Raw genomic sequence first — 20755 nt, 5'->3', positions numbered from 1 at the left:
CGAACATATAACAGGTAACTCCACCATGTTTCACACCTACACACCCTGTCATAATTAGTCCCGAATCTGCATTGTTGATGACTCTTACTCACCTGTGGCTGGAGTTGGAAAAATACAATTAACAAGAATTTTTTTTTGATAAAGTCCTACACGTCGCAAACCTGTCCTGCAATTACTTTCAATCAGTAACTAACCAAGGATGGAAGTGTTCTTGTTGAATTTTCTGCAACTGGTTGTGGTACAGGAACAGAAATCGAGGATGATGATTGGGCACTGCTAAAGTTGATGGTCTCTATGTTTGGAATAAAGACAGTGGACAAGAAGGGTTTGCTCTATCTAATTCGAAAGAGGACACAATAATGTTATGGCACCGTAGACTAGGACATCCAAACTTCTTGTACTTGAAGAAACACCTACCACTGTTATTTCGAAATAAAAGTATTAATTCCTTGAAGTGTGAAATATGTCAATTGTCCACCACACCTGTGTACCATACCTATTAAAACCCTATAACCAGTCCCAACCATTCTCTTTAATTCATAGTGACTTATGGGGAGCCATCCGAGTAAACTATTATAGGAGCTAGGTGGTTCATAACTTTCATTGATGACCACACTAGGGTAGTTGGGTCTACCTTCTCAAAGAAAAATCAGAAACACCTCAAGTTTCCAAAAATTTCATTCAATGATTCGAACCCAATTTAACTCTACCATACATACTCTCCGCACTGAAACGGGAGAATATTTTAATTTTGTCCCAAGTCCTTATCTTGTTAACCAAGGCATCATACACCAAAGTTCTTGTCCTGGCACCCCTCAACAAACGGGATCACCGAGAGGAAAAATAGTCAACTCCTTGTTGTGGCTCGAGCACTAATGTTCACCATGGGTGTCCCAAAATACTTGTGGGGAGAAGTTGTCCTCACAGCCTGCTATCTCATAAATCGACTACCATCAAAGGTTATAAACTTCAAAACACCTATAACTATCCTTTAAAAGGCTTTTCCCTTATTTCGTGTTCCCAATCTTCCAAACAAAATCTCGGTTGCAAAGCATTTGTCCACAATCACCAACCAAGTCAGTCCAAACTTGATCCTCGAGCCCACACTTGTGCTTTCATTGGCTATTCTCCAACACAAAAAGGCTATATGTGTTATTCACCTACCTTAGTCGAATGTTTATCTCTCGAGATGTCACCTTTTTTTAGAATGAACCATATTTTGCAGCAACTCATCTTCAGGGGGAGACTCTCAATGAAGATGGGACCCTTAACACCCTCCTCGTTATACCTACTGATCCTACCACCACTATCACCAACAAGCCTACAAATCAGGGTGTCATGTAGTTCCAGATTTAGACCACTTTCCCCTAAGCAACAAGAAATAGCACGATCAATGAGCAACAATAGCCCAATCCAAAGAGACAGCAGAACAGCTCCAGAACTGCGGACTTATTCTCGATCGCACCAAACATGTAGAAATAGATCGCCACTTCATCAAGGAAAGAATTAACTCAGGAGAAGTGTACACCACCTACCCACCTAGCAGACAACATGTTGCAAACTTGCTAAATAAAAGCTTGAGCAGAAACATATTCGAGGAGCTCATTGGCAAGTGGGTTTGATAAATAGCTATACTCCAGCTTGAGGGAGAGTGTTAGAATTCCTAAGATTAAGGACAAATACTTACCTTAGTCCTAGAGTTACCTTGTATAGTAGGATCTAATCTTAGTCTCTAATTCTTAGGAAGTTACTGATTTTTAAGGATTGTTTCCTTTTTTGTACTTAGTTCTGTTTATAAAAGCAGTAAATTAATTACTAAAAAGTAACAATCTTCTTTTTAAGTTTGTTCAACAACAATAAAAAATCAATCCTTAACAATACCAGTTAGCCATACGAAAATATAAAAAACAATGTGTACTACAATAACAACAGTGCTCCTGACTACAATAGCAAAGATGGCAACAGAGCAAACCATTTCGGATATTAACAAAGATGAGAAGGCAAAACTAATGTGAATAATAGTTAACGTTAATATTATACATCCAATGTGTAATGTGCATGCATGCTGAACTAATATTAAACTATAAGAACCCCTCCCAAGTGCATTTTAGAATGAAATGCATGCACTTGCATAGACACACACACGGGCGCGCAAAACAGATTCTTGGACTACCAGATCAGATGCAGCATAAAACAAATGTCACAACAGAAAAACTATTGCGATAACACCTGCAAGCTTCAATGTAAATATGAAGAAAAAAATTAAGTGAAGCAACAAATCAAACTAAAGTGGGATACATCTTCAATAACATTTTGAGTCCGATCAAGCCACTGAAAATGAACCAGTCCCTCCTCACCCTGCAACAGAAAATCGGTCAGCTCACAACAGTTTCTAAAGAACAAAAATTCCATTATCCAAACACACCGCAAATCTAGTATAACCTAAAAGATAAAAAAATACGTATAATTGAAATTGCTTTGATTAATAATACCCGGGCTATGCGAATGAGTCCTTTACGCGTATCAGGTACAACTCTTTTTCCTTCCAACGACATTTTACCAGCACGAAACTCCAGCAACGTTTCTTGCCAATACATAAAAGCGAATTGATTTCAAACACGATAGCCTATGCGATCCATTCAAAGCTTTCAATTTGATTTTAAAGTAAGTTAGCTGAGAACATTACCTGCATTGCTGCAAAAGCTTCGGCGAAAGACGAACTTATTTGCGCCACTTCTTTCAAAATCTTGGAAAAAATGAAAACCGAAAAACGCAAAGCAAAACAAGAGATGAAATTCAAGAAACAATACGACAACAAACGCAGTAGAATAACGAAAAATACGTTCCATTCGGAGGTCTCTAACGGAAGCTGCTCTCAACCTGGTGTTGGGGGTAGCCTACTATCTTACCTCCCCCTTACCCCATACATATGGGAAAAAGGGACAGCCATTTTTTTTTTCGTTCCACAAAACCCTAGGATGCACAGGATTTATCGAGTTTTGATCGAGTAGATCTTGAATTGTTTAGGAACTGTCTCGACTCATTTACAACATAATCACTAGATTAATAAATTAATTATGTATCTCATAAATTTTTAATATAACTAAAATATTTACACCTATAACATAAATTTTGCATCCATTCCTAATTTTTGGATGTATGATTTTGATTATCACATTTATTGCTGTGATAATAACCTTGCAATTACATATAGTTTAGTCAAATTTATTTTTATTTTTAAGAGTAAAGTACATTAGATGTTATTGAACAATGCACGGATAATCGTTTGGGTCATTACACTTTCAAAAGTCACAATAATATCATTAAATTTATCGAATGAATACAAAATAGTAATTGTGATATTATAATAAATTGTAAGAAATATAATAAATTAAATTAATATTTTATATGATAAATTTAATGACTATTTTGTAAAAATTCAATAAATTTAATGATAATTTTATAACTGTTTAAATTTTATTTATAATTTTTAAAATTTAATAATAATCCTATGAACATTAATTAATGATATAAAATGTACTTTGCCCTATTTTTATTTCACGGGCTTTTCAATATGAAGTGACCCGGCGAATATAAATAATTACTTGGCTTAATCACGGGCTTTAATAAATATATGTATAATTCAAGTGGTAAAGAGTGTAACATTTCTCGTATAATCGTTTAATATAAAAATAAGTGTTTAAATTATTTAAAAATATTTTAGTGTTTATTTTTTTATTAAAATTAGGTGTTTAACGTTCTCGTTTGAACATTTTTAGGTGCATAGACTGTAACGACTGTTAAATTTAATCTTTATCTAACATGTGTATCATATAAATTTTTCAAATATTTTTTTCATTTTTTAAAAAAATAAATATATTATTTTAAAAAAACTTTTAAAAAAAAGCCTCTACCATCTCCCTCATTTCCCTTTTCCTTTTTACCTTCCATAGCTGTTGGTCATCCACCTTCAATCAGCATCAATTTCGATCCCCGATCAAGTATCAACCACCAACCACCTAGACCTACTATCATTCGTCGTAAAGCTATGATGAAATCGTTCGAACAACCCCTCCCCAATCCTAGCCACCATCACTTGTGCCCATCACTACCCTCATTACCGAAAACGTTATCTTGTCCCGATCGAAACCCCGTCAACCTTTCATCGTGAACTACCACCATTTGCCACGGGGAAGAGTTCAAAAATTCGTCGGACTTTAAGCCGCTGCCGCTGTTCTTGATCAATTCTAACTGATCTCGACATTCACAATCACACCGCCGTCAATTCCAATCAAAATCCAAATAGTTGTATTCCTCGCCGTTGCCACTACTCCGTTCTATCGTTGGAATTACGATAAAAAATAGTGTTGAATAAACTTAAGTCCAAAAAGGATAATATCAGATTTGATTCGATTTTAAATTTAATTGAAATTTTTACAACTATCGAGCATCATAATTATCTCGAAACCAAATGCTTTATTCAAAGTAAAAAGGTTAGAAAAAACAATGAAACAACTAGAAAATCAGCAAAGCATATTATCTCGAAACCCAATCAAGAAGCGAATCAAGGAATAAATATTAATTATATCTACCAAAAGGAGACAAAGGACATATTAATATTATTATTTTAACAATAATAAATTATATATTCATAAAATAAAAAATAAACCATAGAGTGAATTACAACATAATATTTTTTTAAATACGGTCAATAATCCAGTTACAATCGTTTGTATTCAAATATGTAATTTAGAATCAACGATAATTCATTTAACAACTAAAGTTTCGTGCAGGACTGTTTCTTTAACATAGTTAAAAAAAAGATAAATATTAAAGGATAAGTTACGCATTTAATATTTGAAATATCAATTTGATCTATTTAATACTTAAACTTTTAATTCTTTCAAAATCATACCTAATGTTTGATTTTTGTTTTATTTTAATATCCACCCTTAGAAACTTAAAGCTTTTAGTACCTAAACTATCAATTTTAATATATTTAGTACCTAAACTTTTAATTTTTTAAAAAATTAACGTTAAATTTTGAACAATGATACTAAAATGAAACAAAAACTAAACTTTAAATATAATTTTTTAAAAATTGAAAGTTTAAGTACTAAAACAAATCATTGATTGTTTAGGTGCTAAATGCGTAATTTAACCATATTAAATTTGTATACGATATTTTATTAAATATTAATTGCATTTTAAGTGGTAATAAACAACGTTTTGAATTCAAGTCTTACGGATAAAAGACCCTAAGAGAGCTTGACCCCCTGAATAAGGTTCCGATTCAACTCGATTCGGAACTCTGTGGTTGTACTCTAAAAATCGTAAAATTCTCGACAAGCATGCATGGGTGGGTTTTGCCGGTTCCGATTACTGGGTTATCGGAACGAGAAAAGTTCCGGTATTACCCACCGAATCCACTTCTGGAATCAGGTATTGTTCCCAGCTATGAAGCATTAGAATTGTCCTTCCCAGAATAGTTTCAAGTTATCCTGTTGACAGTAAAATTAATCTATCTGTTTTGCCAAAGGAAAAGTTCAAATCTATACATTGAAAGATGTTTTTTACCTCTCGAAAATCGTTCGTTGAAGAACAGAGTGGCATAGATGAGCTCGTTCCAGGCATCGGGAACCCCGGGAAGACACCAATGGCTACAATCTTGATGCCTTCTGGAAACCTTTTTCCCTTCCGTTGCGCCCTTGCGGTAGATCGACGGATGGCCATCCTTGCGGAAGTTAGTCAACCTCGTTATGTTCAAGAGTACCACAGGAACCTTCATATTGCGAATCACTTCTTCCACTATTTTCATTTTCGGAGGATAGGTTTCGATGAAGGCCCTCCCTTCAAAATCGGTTCAGTTTCCCCGTTACAAGTTCCACCTGAGTCCCAATCTCCACCTCTATTTCATGGATCAGAAGTTAATCCTATATGCATATAAATATGTGATGTGTATATGTAACATATGCTTGTATAGCACATATTACCAGTATACCATACCGGGTTAGATGGTCGGTTAGTTCCCAGTTTAATTGGTCTGACTCATCGATCTGGTCTAGCTTTTTAATCACTAATGAAATGAGAATGAAACAAGTTTAATGGAAATAATTGGGTTTCAGCATACCTGAAATGAGCAGAAGAGTATCCGCGAAAGAAGACCAACTGTTTTGCGGGTTTAATATTGTCATCGATCCATTTTCCCCAGGTCTTCAAAGCTCTTCGATAAGCTTCAATAGCATCAAATTTAGGATACAGATAACCAACTTCTCTGTAGTAATTCACCCTGCACCAATTGATCATGTTCTTCATTTCTCCATAAGGCTTTGCTTGATACAAATGGAAAAGCGGAAAGAAAAAACTTTTAAAAAATTGAACATAACCATGTTCAACACTCGCACCCGAGTCCGACTAACATTGGGAAAAACAATATAAGAAAACATTTAAAACACTGAATTGAACTTGATCATCATGGTGGCAAGAATCCATGCTGGTAAAAAATTCAACTGAAAGCAAATTCAACGACTGAAATATGTAAAAACAAGAAGAATAATGAAAGTAAGATTGGTAAAGTACCCTCGGGCGGTCTTTCCATGAACCCACCAGTGGCCGGTATTGAAAATGAGAATATCAGCCCGCTTCCATTTACGAGATGACTTATCAATTAAATCTATCGATAGAGTGGGGCTCCTTGTCGTACAAGGAAATGAGACCTTACAAATTCCACTGTACAGTCATAGTCCTGCTCAGAAATTCAATATCATTTCGAAATTAAAATCACTGTTTTTCATATAATCCTTCTCTGGTTTCATTTGTCTGCAAGTTACAATGACATGATAAAGAAATGCAAGCTCCATTTCCAATTATCGTTGAATTTTAGTTTATTTTCAAAATAAAAATAAATAATATGACCATCAAATGCAGAGGAGGATCTCGGTAGTCAGTACTCTGTTGATTATTACAAATATCTTAAGATTTCATGCTGTAAACTTTTTGCCCGCTTTTGAAACGAGATACAAGACTGCAAATAGAAGTATACTACAGAATTCCACCAATAGCAGATTATTGCATTGGATAAAGTCTATACTCTTGAATCAAATCATACATGAAGTGCTTGATGAGGTCAAAAGGTTAACTGAAAAAGATTTAAAAAATACTTGCCCAGTTAACGAAAACCTAATGAAAGATTTGATCCTATGGGAAAAAGTTCCCCCCCCCAAAAAAAAAAAAGAACATATAAGGCAAAAGTATAAAGGAAAAATGTAGCATTTAAAAGAATGTATTCAACTTAAGTAATGAAGAAATATATATAACAAGCATTTTGTTACCTCGATTTTGAATGAAAAGTACCCTCTTCCTTTAGATACTTTGTTGCCACGGGCCTCGTACATTTTGCTCTTATTGGTAAGGCCTTCGTGGAGAAGGCATAAGAATGACTCAAACTGATTGCGGTTCATTGAGTCTCCAACCAGCATCACCTTTTTACCTCTTAGTCTCTCCAAGAAGTCGGTAGCATTAAACCTGAGTTTGATTCGTAAATAGATACATAAATAAGATCTTGCAATTAGAAAGTAAATGCAGAAAAAGGTTAAATAGAGCAGAAACAGACATTAATCAGCATTAGAGTTAAGTGAAAGGGAAACACAGTCAAAACAGACAATGGAAATTCATTGAAATAGGATATCATCAATACACAATATTTATAGCTTCAAAGATAAACTACAAGTTTTTAAAATCCGAACGATGAAAGTATTAATTACATTCTTAGGTTCTTGAATGAACACTAGGAGAGTGCTTTGAATTTGAAAAATGATAGAAAGTCCAAGGTTAATATTACCAACGATAAATGCACGGAATGAGAAAAGATACACCTCTTCTTTAGGTCCAAGCTTCAATAACTCAAATTGTCATCTATTAACAAGTGATTTAGAGCTTTAAAATACTCAAATTCTCATCAATTCTACGATTCAACACGAACAATAAATGGAAGGGACTTAAAAGAAAGCCATTCCCTTTGTTTTTTCTGCAAGTGATTCTTCCTTTGTTTCTTGTGACTACCAGAATCTCTAGAGCCCAAATAACCAAAGACGCTCTCTTTTCTGATCTTACATGATACAAACTTACAACTGTAGACAGTCTAAACCCCAACATGTAAACAATATCTGTCATTCTGGGGAAATTTTAAATGCATCAACTGGTGGAGCATGCTGCCAGGAGTATGGTCCTTCTCCACACTCTTATATCAATATAGCTGGACGGATCACTTTCTCCTAAAACTTCCTAAAGTTAAATTTACACCTATTCCGTAAGCAGGGTAGCAAGGAAATTCCACTTGATAAGTTACAGGGACTCGAGATGGGGACTCTAATATGTGTAAGATTCCAACATGGGCATTTCATGTTTTCCCGAAATCCTTTTGCAATAATTTTGAGCATCAAAGAAGTGTTGGCCTCGGTGGGTTTAGGATAAAGCAAACAGTTCGTGAAGCATGACGTTCTAACTTAGTGCTTGTGATAACTATAGTTACTCATCCTTGAAGTACCATTATCACTGAAGTGGTGTAAAAGAGAGTATTACAAATTACAAACTCTACGAGCCGGTATCAACCAATGATAATTCTAGTACTTTTATCATTTATGCATACAACTGAATGCATGGCATTTTAAGAAAAGTTTTCTACATAGGTTAATTTCAGCAAAAAACTATGAAAAACATGAGAAGTAGTAATTAATTAATATACTAAATTTTCAATGACACTAGATCAACAAGTCTAGGTAAATCAAGTCATTCATTTAGCATGAGTATTGTACTATTAGCTCATTTGAATCATACAACCATTCTTAAGATGTGATATCCAATAGATTTGGTGTTCAGATTTGCAATACTTATCATTTAGCATATTTGAAGTCCTCAAAAAGCAACAATTAACCATTTCACTAGCATGTCTAGGGAGGCTGACGAGGCAGTCGCACCTTAAAAATTTAAAATTCTCATATAATTCAAATGTTCTATTTATATTTTCTAGCGATTATATATTTTCGCCACCTAAAATTTTATATGTTTGTCCGCCTAAGTTAAAATCATGCATTCGGAAATGAAGAGAGCGTATACCTTGGTAGATCGCAGTCATCAGGCTTCCAACGCCATTTCAAGTAATCGGTATCTTTCCTTCCATTACCATGGCAATCAAAAGCGTCATCAATGAAAGGACAAGAACTCGGTTTGTAAACCGGGTACTCTTCATCTTTCACCCAGGTTCCAGTGTAAAGATCACATGTTTCCCTCTTCTTCTCTTCACCATTGTCAACAACTAGGCTACTCGGCGGATGGTTCGGCTTCTCTGGAGCAGCTCCGTCATCTGCGGGCGGGTTCGTCTTCTCTGTAGCAGCTCCGTCATCTGCGGGCGGGTTCGGCTTCTCTGAAGTAGCTCCGTCATCTGCGGGGTGGGTTCGGCTTCTCTGTAGCAGCTCCGTCATCTGCGGGCGGGTTCGTCTTCTCTGAAGAAGCTCCGTCATCTACGGGCGGGTTCGGCTTCTCTGGATTAGATCCGTCATCTGCGGGTGGGTTCGGCTTCTCTGGAGCAGAGAGTGAATCGTCGATGCTGGTGGTATTCGAAGAAGGTTCAAGCTTATCAGCTTGGGAAATTGAAAGAAGAAGCTCATGGTGGGTCGATAAGTTCCGTGGCTCAGGCGGTGGTGGGCCGGGAACGGTGGTGACTGCAAAGGATTGCTGGTAAACGGAAACGGAGGGATCGAGAGTGCGTTTGGTGAAAAGGAGAATGCTGAAGAAGAACAACACGATGAAGAAAATGGTGGTTAATCCAAAACGGGTTTTTCTAGTAATGGAAGAATTGTCCATTCGGGATTTGATTTGGTCGGTGGAGATCGCATCGAATCTTTGCTTTCCTTGTTTTGCTGTCGTTTATGAACTACGAACACACCACTGTGCACTGGTCGTCGCTATTTATATATAGCGTAAATTACACTAATGATCACTGAAACATTTAGATATCTTTATTAATGACAACTAATGTAGTATGTCTATACGTCACGTCGAGTACCAATTCTAAATAGTTAAATCAAAATTCGAATCTTATAAAAAAATTAAAACTCGAGTAAAATTGAGTGATAAATATTAAAATATAAGATAAAATATACAAATGATCCCGATTGAAATATAATTTTGTTAAGTCCTTTAATTATTAAAAGTTATAAGATAGTCCTCTCATTATAGGATGATGTTTTGTTAAGTCTATTGACTATTAAAATTTATAAAATGATCTATCGACTATTCATATGTTATAAACTAATTACTTTTCGTTAAAAAATGGTTATTGTTTGAGTTGGAATTTAATATATTGATTCAGATGTGATAAAATTATATTTTAATGATGTTTACTAACATCATTATTACTTTCAAATACTGGTTCGATGAAATAATTTTCAAGAACTGTATCGATAACATAATGTAAACGGATAGTAGATCAATAAAATACAATTCAATAATTTTATGATCAAATTTATCATAACCTAGACAACATGTTTATGTTCAACTAAGTCGACCATTAAATTTTTAATAGAAAAATGATAGATTTGAAACATATGAATAGTTGAATGATCATTTTGTAACTTTTAACATTTATGTAAATAAAAAAATATGAGCTGGTCTATCCCATGCCTATCTAGGGATGAGCATTTCATATCGAGCTAATAAATTTTGACTTAATCTAACGTAATATTATAATTATATTTATATATTTTTAAGATAGTTATAAATAATACTTCATTTTTTATTTTAATTAAATTATTATTTTATATAATAAAATAAATTATATATAAATCAGGTCAAATACAAACTTTAACTTAAAATATCTTATCGTATTTTAGATCAAATAGAACTCTTATAATCTCCAATCAAGTAAAAGACCTGAACTTTTAAATCAAATTCGGGTGGCCGAAAATTCAACCCGACCCGTTACTATCTCCGTCCCATCCGATCCATATAAACGCCACCTATTTGATCCACGGTATTCGTTTGATTTAATCAGCGGCTTTCATTTTCTCCCGAAGCGAGTCGAAACAGAAACCATTCGAAGCGCTGACCAGCTCTCTTGCGAGTAACTCCCGCCATGGAAATCGCCGACGCGTCGGAGAACGGTTCGGGAATGACCCAGACAACGACGGCTACAGAATCCGACCCATCAGAAACCACGGCCAACAATCCAGCAGCTGAGAAGTGGCCCGGATGGCCCGGTCACTGCGTGTTTCGGCTCATCGTTCCGGTTACGAAAGTCGGCAGCATAATTGGCCGGAAAGGTGAGCTAATCAAGAAGATGTGCGAGGAAACCCGCGCCCGTATCCGCGTCCTTGATGGCGCTGTTGGGACGCCCGATCGCATTGTAACTCTCTTGTCTTCTCTCATTTTTTACCTTTGGAACTTAAACTGGAAATATTTTTTTCTTGTTAATAAATTTTGTGGCTGTGAATTCTTTCGGTCTGGGATTTGCTCTCGTTAGTTGATATATGCTTTAGAAGAAAGAAAGGAAGAAAGAAAGAGTAAAGGGTAAAATAAGACAACTCCGAACTCTAATTAATCCATATCGATGTAAATCTTGCACCTTCTGTTTCAAGAGATTTATTTTCAACCGAAAAATGCTTTGAAAGTAAAAGGTGAGCTCCCATTGTGAGATTTCTATAAATTTAGATACTCTTTTGTAACTTTTACTGTCTAGAGAAATACAACTGTTGTATATTAGGCAAGGTTTTGGCTTTTGAGCTAACGGCAAAGACTTTGTCTCCTGTGATTTTGATGGATAAAAATGGAACATATGCAAATTGCTGTTAGTAGATATGTTTGTGTAACGCAATAACAAGATATTGAGTTAAATTACAGTTTTCTCGTTACCCTTTATTGGTTCAATGAATTTTTTGGCTTTTATCGTAGGTGCTAATATCTGGAAAGGAAGAACCAGAGGCACCTCTTTCCCCTGCAATGGATGCTGCTATAAGAGTTTTCAAACGTGTCTCTGGATTTCCTGACAATGATACCGATGCTAAAGCAGTTGGAGCTACATTTTGTTCGATCCGGTTGCTGGTAGCATCTACTCAAGCAATCAGTTTGATTGGAAAGCAAGGCTCCTTAATCAAGTCATTACAAGAGAGCACTGGTGCATCTGTGAGGGTATTGTCAGGAGGTATTGTTTCCTACATTTCGAAGTATTTGTTTAATTCATGAGAGGTTGAGTTCCCTTCTTGCTCGTCTATGCATTTAGGTTTCAATTGTTGCATAGGACTTTGAATTGATTAATGAAGCGTCTTTATCTTGAAACTTTAATGCTCTCATCCTATTTTCTGCAACTATTCTTGTGGGATTATGCATTCCTTCAACCTCTTCCATAGGGTTGTACAACTCTATTCATATAGGATAATTTTGTGATTGTGTAATTCTATCCTTTCCTATGCTACGCATGAAATGAACCTCAAATCAAATAAAGTTGTGGCTAAATTCTTCATGGCTCTGTTCATTACAAGGGTAAAAGATAGAAATTGTATGCTTCTTAATTCTTGATTTTTTTTATAAGAAACTAGGCCTCATTAAAAAACCCCTTCATACCCGTCGTTGTACATAAGTACCTCAGCAGACATTGGAAGGAGGAAAAGAGTGCCTAAAAATTTTATTCCATAAAGAAACTACACCTCATACATCAACAGACTGTTACAAAACACCACCCACCTACATAATCTCAACCCACCCCACAAACACACCATCCAAACAAAAAAATTACTAAACAATTACCCTATACCGGACTTAGCCAAACCGTCAGCCTCCCAATTTACAACCCTTTTACAGATCTTATAATAACACTATACCAATACAACACTGACAAATTCCTTAACCAGCTGTGAGAACACAGTAGGACATACTTCGGGAGTCTTAATCCAATTGACTGCAATTTCCGAATCCGTCTCTATGATTAACCGACCCTTACCACACCGTTCTGATTCCACAAACAAAGCTAAACCAGTTGAATGGCCTTCAATTCAGCTAGTATAGGAGGACCTGGACCCGTAGGTTCTGAAAAAGAACCAGAATCTTGCTCTCTTCATTTCTCAATATACCACCAATTCCACTGCTATTCCAATCACTTGTCACAACCCCATCCACATTAATTTTGAAGAAACCCGAGGGTGGGGGACACCACGAGACCTTTAACAGATTAATCTTCATGGACAATCATAATTATACAATCAATGTCCGTTGATTATTTTAGGCAATCATAATTATACAAATTGTACAATAAACCCAAGCTTTTGTATCTTCTTTTCTGTTCTAGAAGTGCCCTATAAATCATAGGTTTTGGGATTATGTCTTTATGGTGAACTGTCACTGTTTCTGCAGAGGAAACTGCATCTTATGTGGCAGCAGATGAGAGGATTGCAGAGTTGCAGGGGGAAGCCCTGAAGGTTCTCAAAGCTCTTGAAGCTGTTGTAAGCCACCTGAGGAAATTTTTAGTTGATCAAACTGTTCTTCCTCTCTTTGAAAAGACAGTAAGTTCGATTTCTAATTTTCTATCAAACTGTTTTGTACCCTGCAACTGTTTCATGTTAAGTGGTGCCATCAATGTTTGCAGCATAATTCAGTAGGCACTCAAGACCTTCAAGCAGAGTCAAGGCCTGAAAAGTTATCTCTGCTTACTGCTTCTCAAAGTGGAATCGGAATTGATCTTCCTATTAGGAGAGAGTCTCTGTTCCTTGAACATGAAAAACAGTTCGAGTCACGAATCCCATCTTCTGGAATTTCTTTCTTTGGGCAGGATCCTGCACTTTCGATGGTGCATTCTAGTTCAGGGCTTCATCGGTCTGCTGTTCCTATAGTTACTCAGGTTTGCTTTTGTTTGTACCTGAATTATTATTACTCGTTTTTTATTTCTTTTCACAAATGGGCTAGAGTGATTAGAGATTATGATGCCGAACAAGGAAGAGAAAGGGGTATATGGAGATGAGATTGAAAATTAGAGGACAGAACAGAAATAGGAGTAAAAGGGAGAGAAATGAAGAGGACCAATGAGAGGAAAATCTAGTACTCAATATTCCAAATCCGGTGAAGTATTTATATATATATATATAAAGACAACCTTTACGTAAGATGTCAAATAAATATAACCCAATGGTGATTTTCCTTGGTATTATTTCTATGTTAATTGTTAGTTAATTTGAAAAGGTGAGAAGAAAATTATTTTGAGCTAGATTTTAGATGCCCTACTTGGTTTACATCACTGCTACTTGGGTCAAAGAGCTTGAATTTGGCAAATTTCTCTTTATTACAATGCTCATATTGCATACATTTAATTCAGCCTGGACATTTTGCAATGATGCTTTTTAGTTTAAATTAGGCTTTTGAAGAGAAACTTTGTTATGATTGCCTAGACTTGACATATGCAACATTCTTCATACAATATATGCATATTATATATGTATATAATCGGTTTTTGTATGATCATTTCTCTTATTGCATTTCTGGAATCAGATTGCTCAAACCATGCAAATTCCTTTTTCTTATGCTGAGGACATCATTGGGATTGGAGGAGTTAATATTGCATACATTCGGCGCACTAGTGGAGCCGTCATAACTGTGCAAGAAAGTGGTGGCCTATCTGATGAAATAACCGTCGAAATTAAAGGCACCTCAATACAGGTTCAGTTGGCTCAACAACTGATTCAAGTAAGAAATTACTTATAATTTAATTATAGTTTTCTGGTGTTTGAAATTTCACTCGTATGAATATTATTTTTCGCTTATATAAATTACGGAACTATGCTTGCTTTGTATTCTCCTCCATGGGTTTGATCACTTTGGATTTCTATATTGCTCCAACGCTTCATTAGCATATCCGGACATGGGTTTGGATATATGATCTAAGAACTTTTCAGATGCATTACATACTCGTGTATGACACTCAAGTTCGAGTTACGGAAATGGATGTTATTTACATGTTGAGATTGTCGATTCTTTGTTTAATGCAGGAATTCATGAGCAATCACAAAGATCCGATCACAAGCAGCAGTGGCTACAGAGACACGGGGTATAGGTCCTCATTTTCGCAGTTGGGCAACACATCTTCCCTTTCGTCTCAACAACCGTATGGCGGATACGGAGGACCTTCTAGTGTAAGTGGCTACTCTACTTTTAGGCTTTAAGAGAATCATCGTTTTACCTTATTACACTTGGCAGTCTCTTTGTTGGTATGAATTTGTCTGAGTGTTTCTCTGTTGGGTATTATTAGACTCAGGTTAAGTTTCAGAAAACTTAATATATATATATATATATATATATATATATATGTAAAATTATCGGTTCACACTAATGCTTTGTTCAAAACATTTGATATAATGTTTTACATCCAAGCTTAAAACATTAAATATTTAATCTTTTTGCCTAATTCTAACTTTAATTATCTTATAATAATAAGGGTAGTGTAGACCAGAAGTCCTTAAACTATACTCAAACGATCGTTTTTGTCATTGAACTAAAAATTTTAAAATGATTATAAAATTTAGGATAAAAGTTTTGGTCAGTTTTAGTACATAAACATTCAAATTTTTAAAAATCATACCTAAACTTTAGTTGTTGTTTTATTTTAGTACCAAGCCATTAAAAACTTGATGTTTTTGTATCTAAACTATCAATTTTGGTCCGTTTTAGTACTTAAACTTTCAATTTTTTCACAAGTTAATTTAAATTTTGAATGGGGCACTAAAATGAAAAAAAAAAATAAACTTTAGGTATGGTTTTGAAAAATTGAAAGTTTAAGTACTAAAACGGATCAAAATTGATAGTTTGGGTACTAAATGCATAATTTACTCAAAAATTATTGATTTTTTTACATTATTATAATGTCATGTGGTGATTATTTTGTAATGATTTGATAAATTTAATGATTATTTTATAATTTCAAAAGTTCGATGATCAAACTAATCATTTGAGTTATTTCAGTGGACTTCTGGTGTACTTTACTTTAATAATAATGCCATAATTTAAGCAAATTTTAGATTAATTCATTGATTATATAATAATAACGCAAAATACATAATTCTTATTACATAATTTTTATATTATTTTAATGACAATTACATAATATGTTCCTCACATTTATTTAGCTCTGACCATCTTTGAACTTGGGTTTGTTCACTTAGAAGCCATAAATAAATACACTTTCAAGGTTTTGAAATAATACTAATACAAAAATTTATAAAATATTTTACCAAATTGTTCATAATGAAACAAAAGTTAATTTTATAAATTTTGGGTTTGGTATCGTCTTAACCAATCACAATTGGGATGTTTAACGTAATTTATATTGTTTATCAAGATTAATATAAAATAAAGTTTTTAAAATATTACCATTTTTTCATATAAATGTTTTAAAATTAAATTTATATTCGGGTTGTGTGGTTTAGGGTTTACTCGTAATATTAATCTAATAAAAAAATAAGGGTAAAGTACATAAATGGTCTCTGGTTTATTAAGTTCTTTGACTATTAAAAGTTATAAAATGGTTCTCCGACTATATAGTGTTATTTTGTTGAGTCTCTTGACTATCAAATGTTACAAAATGGTCACTTGACTATTATTAAGTTCTAAACTTGTCTTTTTTCATTAAAAAAAATCGGTTTTCTAAGCTGAACGTTAATATGATGATTGAAATGTGATAGTCGTTCGAGATTCTAAGATCATATTTTATCATATCATAGTCAACAAGTTAACGTTCAGTTTAGAGTAACGTCAGTAACGGAAAATGACGTGTTTGGAACATAATGAATAATCAGGTGATCATTTTGTAACTTTTGATAGTCAATGGATTTAATAAAGTAACATTCTGTAGTCGAAAGGTCACTTTGTAGTTTCTAATAATCGAGAGATTCAAAGTACTATTTGTGCAAAAAAAAAATAGTCGTATAAGAGATTCTCTTGAAATTTAAGTTAATACCGATCTAAAGAATAGTAAAGTGACAATTAATTAGTAAAACACGATATTATGAAATTATTTTCCTAAGTTTAATTAAATTTCTACTACAAATTTGCGAAGTAAAATGTTGATAAAAATATAACTTCAAAAGCGAATCTAATTCGCTGCTTTGCGTATTGTATGCAAAAGTAAGATGAGAAACATTATTTTTTTACATTTAGCATTTTATTAGATAATAATTGTAAAATTACAATAATTCTATTAACGGTATACTAGTAATTATTTTAAACTGTTTTTGTAACTTCTAATTTGTTTGTTTTAAAATATAATTATATAGTATGATACAATAGATAATTATGTTAAACTTTGGATAAATATAATATGTTGAATATTATTATGCTATGGAAAGTGGCATTACACATGAAATAAAATTGGGAGTCATCAATAATGTTAAATTGAGGGTTGGGTTTATGAGTAGGGATGGGATTGGGCTCCGAATTTGAGGGGTTTTGATCCAACTTGATTGAGTTGGATTTTTTTGAAAAATAGGGTTGAGTTTGGGTTTAAGGCAAAAATTGTTTGATCCGACCTAGAATTTTTTTTACCTTACATATTATGGATAATTGTAATAATATTAATCTATATATTTCTCAATTAAATCTTTATTTTATTTAATAAAAGTAATATTTTTAATAAATATATTTTTTCGGGTGGGTTGATTTGAATTTTATCTCAAAAAGATAGGTCGGGTTCGAGTTAGGTGAAAGGTGTATATTTCTCGGGTCGAGTGGAGGATGTATAATTTTCAAATTGGGTGGACCAAAAACTCGTTCCAACCCACATGCCCATTCTTATTTATGAGTGTTTTTGAAAAGTGAGGCGAAAAAGTGTTGAAAATATTTCTTTAAAAAATTAGTTTAATATTGAAGTGTTTGGTATTATTGTAGAATGTGATTTTGAAAAGATAAATATTCATTATAGTATGATATAGATTAAAAATATATTCAAATCATATTCAATAATTTTAATATCATAATATAAAAATATTAATCTAATTTATAATAAAAACATAAAAAAATGAATTTTATTAAAAATAATTTATAATGATAGTATGTGTTTCACAAAAGCATATAAAAAAATATCATTTGATTATAAAATGTTGTTTTGTTGTGTTTCTCAACTATTAAAAGTTACATAATAGTTATTAACTATTTATTATGTTTTAAACTCGACATTTTCTGTTAAAATTTTAATTGTCGTCTGAGTTAAACGTTAACATAATGACTAGTATATAATAGTTGTTTGAGATTCTCAAACCAGATTTTATCATATAACAACCAATAGGTTAACGTTCGGTTCAAACTACAGTTAATTTTTTCAACAGAAAAATATGAGTTTGAAACTTAATGAATAGGTGGACGACTATTTTATAAATTTAGATAGTCGAGAAACTTAACATATTAATACTTATAATCGAATGATTATTTTATAACATTAATAATTGAGGGATCCATCAAAACATCGTCTTATAATTGGGAAATACTATTGGTATACTTTACCCTAAATATTAATGTATTATGTTGGTGGGTAGCACTAGTAGTTTAATCAGTGGTGCAAATCTTCTTGTATCTGCATGTCGTATTTAAGTTATGGAAGCTGTTTTAAAAGCAGCTAAGCGTGTCTCTGATGATGCCTATTACCGGTGATATAAGGTTCAACTCTTAGATGATCTAATGGAGATTACTTTGCCACTACGATACGATAGCCCACCACTGGCGGCTGATCTCCTCCTTCAATTTCAGCATTAGCGATGCTGCCGGCGACGGTTTTCCGAACAAGGTTTAAGCCGACGACGTTTTGTCCCATCATAACCGAAGAATGAGGACGACAGATTTAGGGTTAGCCCGATGATGATGATGATGATGGGTCCAAGGTGAAAAAGACAATCAAGCTGGAAATCGCAAAGCTGAGCAATTGAAAGGATCATTACATTGCTCTTGGTGAATATGTTCCAGGGCAGATCATCAACTGGAATTTCCAAAATTCTTACCTATGCTTCTATTCGGTCCATGAATCGGATATGACCTTTTTCTTTTATTTAATTAAAAGATAGGTAAATTACACTAATCATCACTTAACTTAAATCTCTCTTATTTCACTAAATTATATCTTAAGTCCGTTCAATTTTTTCAATGAATTTAATACATTAGATTTTTAGTTGCTCAACCGTTTTTCACTAACGCCTTTTTAGTTGCTCAACCGCTTTTCACTAACGGCGTTATAAATGAACTGTTATTATAAGTGGCAAACGGGTCATTCGGATCTATTTTGGGTCGGGTAATTTCGAGTCCATATTAAATTCGATTTAATTTTGTTCAGATTAGATCGAATCTAGTTCGAGTATACGGTGAATCAAATCGGGTCAAATATAAGGTCGGTCAATTTTTGGGTCGGGTGATTATTGGACCGATTGTTTTTCGGTTCAGATCAATATCAAATCGGTTGATTTTTGGATCGGGTTAATATCAGATCGGTTAGATTTTGGGTCGGGTCAATATTGGATCGGTTACTAGTTTAATCAAAATCAAGTATATATGGAATAATTGATATATAGTTGTAAAAATATATCTTCTTATTTGTTAATTTTATCATTTAGGTTTAATTTTAATTATTAATTGTTCAATATTTTGAATTAAAGCATCATTTAGAGATGATAAATCGATAATTTGACGCAAATACGATCCTATAATATGTATTAGAATTTGTTATCAAAATTTTATATTGATCTCGTATGAAAAATTTATAACGAGAACTATTTGATAAAGAAATAAACTTTTATTAAAAAATTTATTTTCAATTATAAATTTTATATTTTTATTAAATTTTAAAATTAATACATAACTTTATTTGTTAAGTTTTCGTCGTAACATAAGGAAACTTTATATTATTTATTATAAATCTAATATTATTTTATTTGTTTTCTATTATTTTTATTATAAATCTAATATTATTTTCTTTGTTTTCTATTATTTTATTATAAATCTAATATTTTTATAACAAGTAAGATAAGTAAATTTTATTTATTATTGTTTTCAATCTTACGATTATATTCTTACTTTTATATTCCTCTTAAACTTACTATTATTTTATTATAAATATAATATTTAATAAATTATCAATTTTATTTAAATTAATTCAATATTGAAAATATCTTTTATCGTTTAATAACTTTTATCAATTTCAATTTGTTTGGGTTGCTTTTGGGTCGGGTTAGATTCGATTCGGGTTCCTTTCGGGTCGGGTTTCTTTCGATTCGGGTTAATTTCGGTTCAGGTTAATTTCGCTTCATGATGATTTTGGCTTGAGTTAATTTCGTTTCACTAAATTTTGGATGAGGTATATTCGGATATCGGATCAAATTTGATTATCATGCTCGGGTTAATATCGGGTATTGGGTCGGGTAAATTAGTTCGGATAATTGGGTTAGGGTCAAGTTTGTTAGGACTAGATGTTATATATATATGCAAAATGACATCATTTTGGTAATTTTTTTCCTATTGTTTTAATGTAGTTAACTATTTAACGGAAGAGTGATAAAAAAAACAAATGTATTAAGTTTAGTGTTTCTTTAAAAAAAGTTAAGCAAGAAAATTAAATGAATTTAAAGTACAGTGTGTAAAATAGGAGAACGAATAAGTTCAATAATGATTATGTAATTTACCCTTAAAGGATATTTAATTTAGGATAAATTATGCATTTAGTACCTAAATTATCAATTTTGATCCC

At 33.2% G+C, this 20755-nt stretch overlaps 1 protein-coding gene and 1 pseudogene across 2 annotated transcripts; one reads left to right on the top strand and one right to left on the bottom strand.

Moving 5' to 3' along the window:
* Positions 1-5220: 5220 nt before the first annotated feature.
* Positions 5221-9934, bottom strand: LOC120172551 (annotated as a pseudogene).
* Positions 9935-11024: 1090 nt separating this feature from the next.
* LOC120172547 (RNA-binding KH domain-containing protein PEPPER-like) lies at positions 11025-18792 on the top strand. 2 transcript variants are annotated; one of them, XM_039179980.1, is made up of 7 exons: positions 11025-11401; positions 11947-12196; positions 13402-13550; positions 13634-13885; positions 14530-14724; positions 15027-15170; positions 18772-18792. In XM_039179980.1, exons 1-7 carry the CDS (start codon positions 11132-11134, stop codon positions 18775-18777), a joined length of 1266 nt encoding a protein of 421 aa, XP_039035911.1. In that variant the 5' UTR covers positions 11025-11131; the 3' UTR covers positions 18778-18792. The 2 variants fall into 2 exon arrangements, with proteins under 2 accessions (XP_039035911.1, XP_039035910.1); XM_039179979.1 differs by lacking the exon at positions 18772-18792 and having other exon boundaries at positions 15027-15272.
* Positions 18793-20755: the final 1963 nt, after the last annotated feature.

This window comes from Hibiscus syriacus, unplaced genomic scaffold (assembly GCF_006381635.1).
Source record: "Hibiscus syriacus cultivar Baekdansim isolate YM2019G1 unplaced genomic scaffold, ASM638163v2 tig00111852_pilon, whole genome shotgun sequence".
Classification (NCBI taxonomy): Eukaryota; Viridiplantae; Streptophyta; class Magnoliopsida; order Malvales; family Malvaceae; genus Hibiscus; species Hibiscus syriacus.
This window is presented reverse-complemented; position numbering and strand designations above follow the sequence as displayed.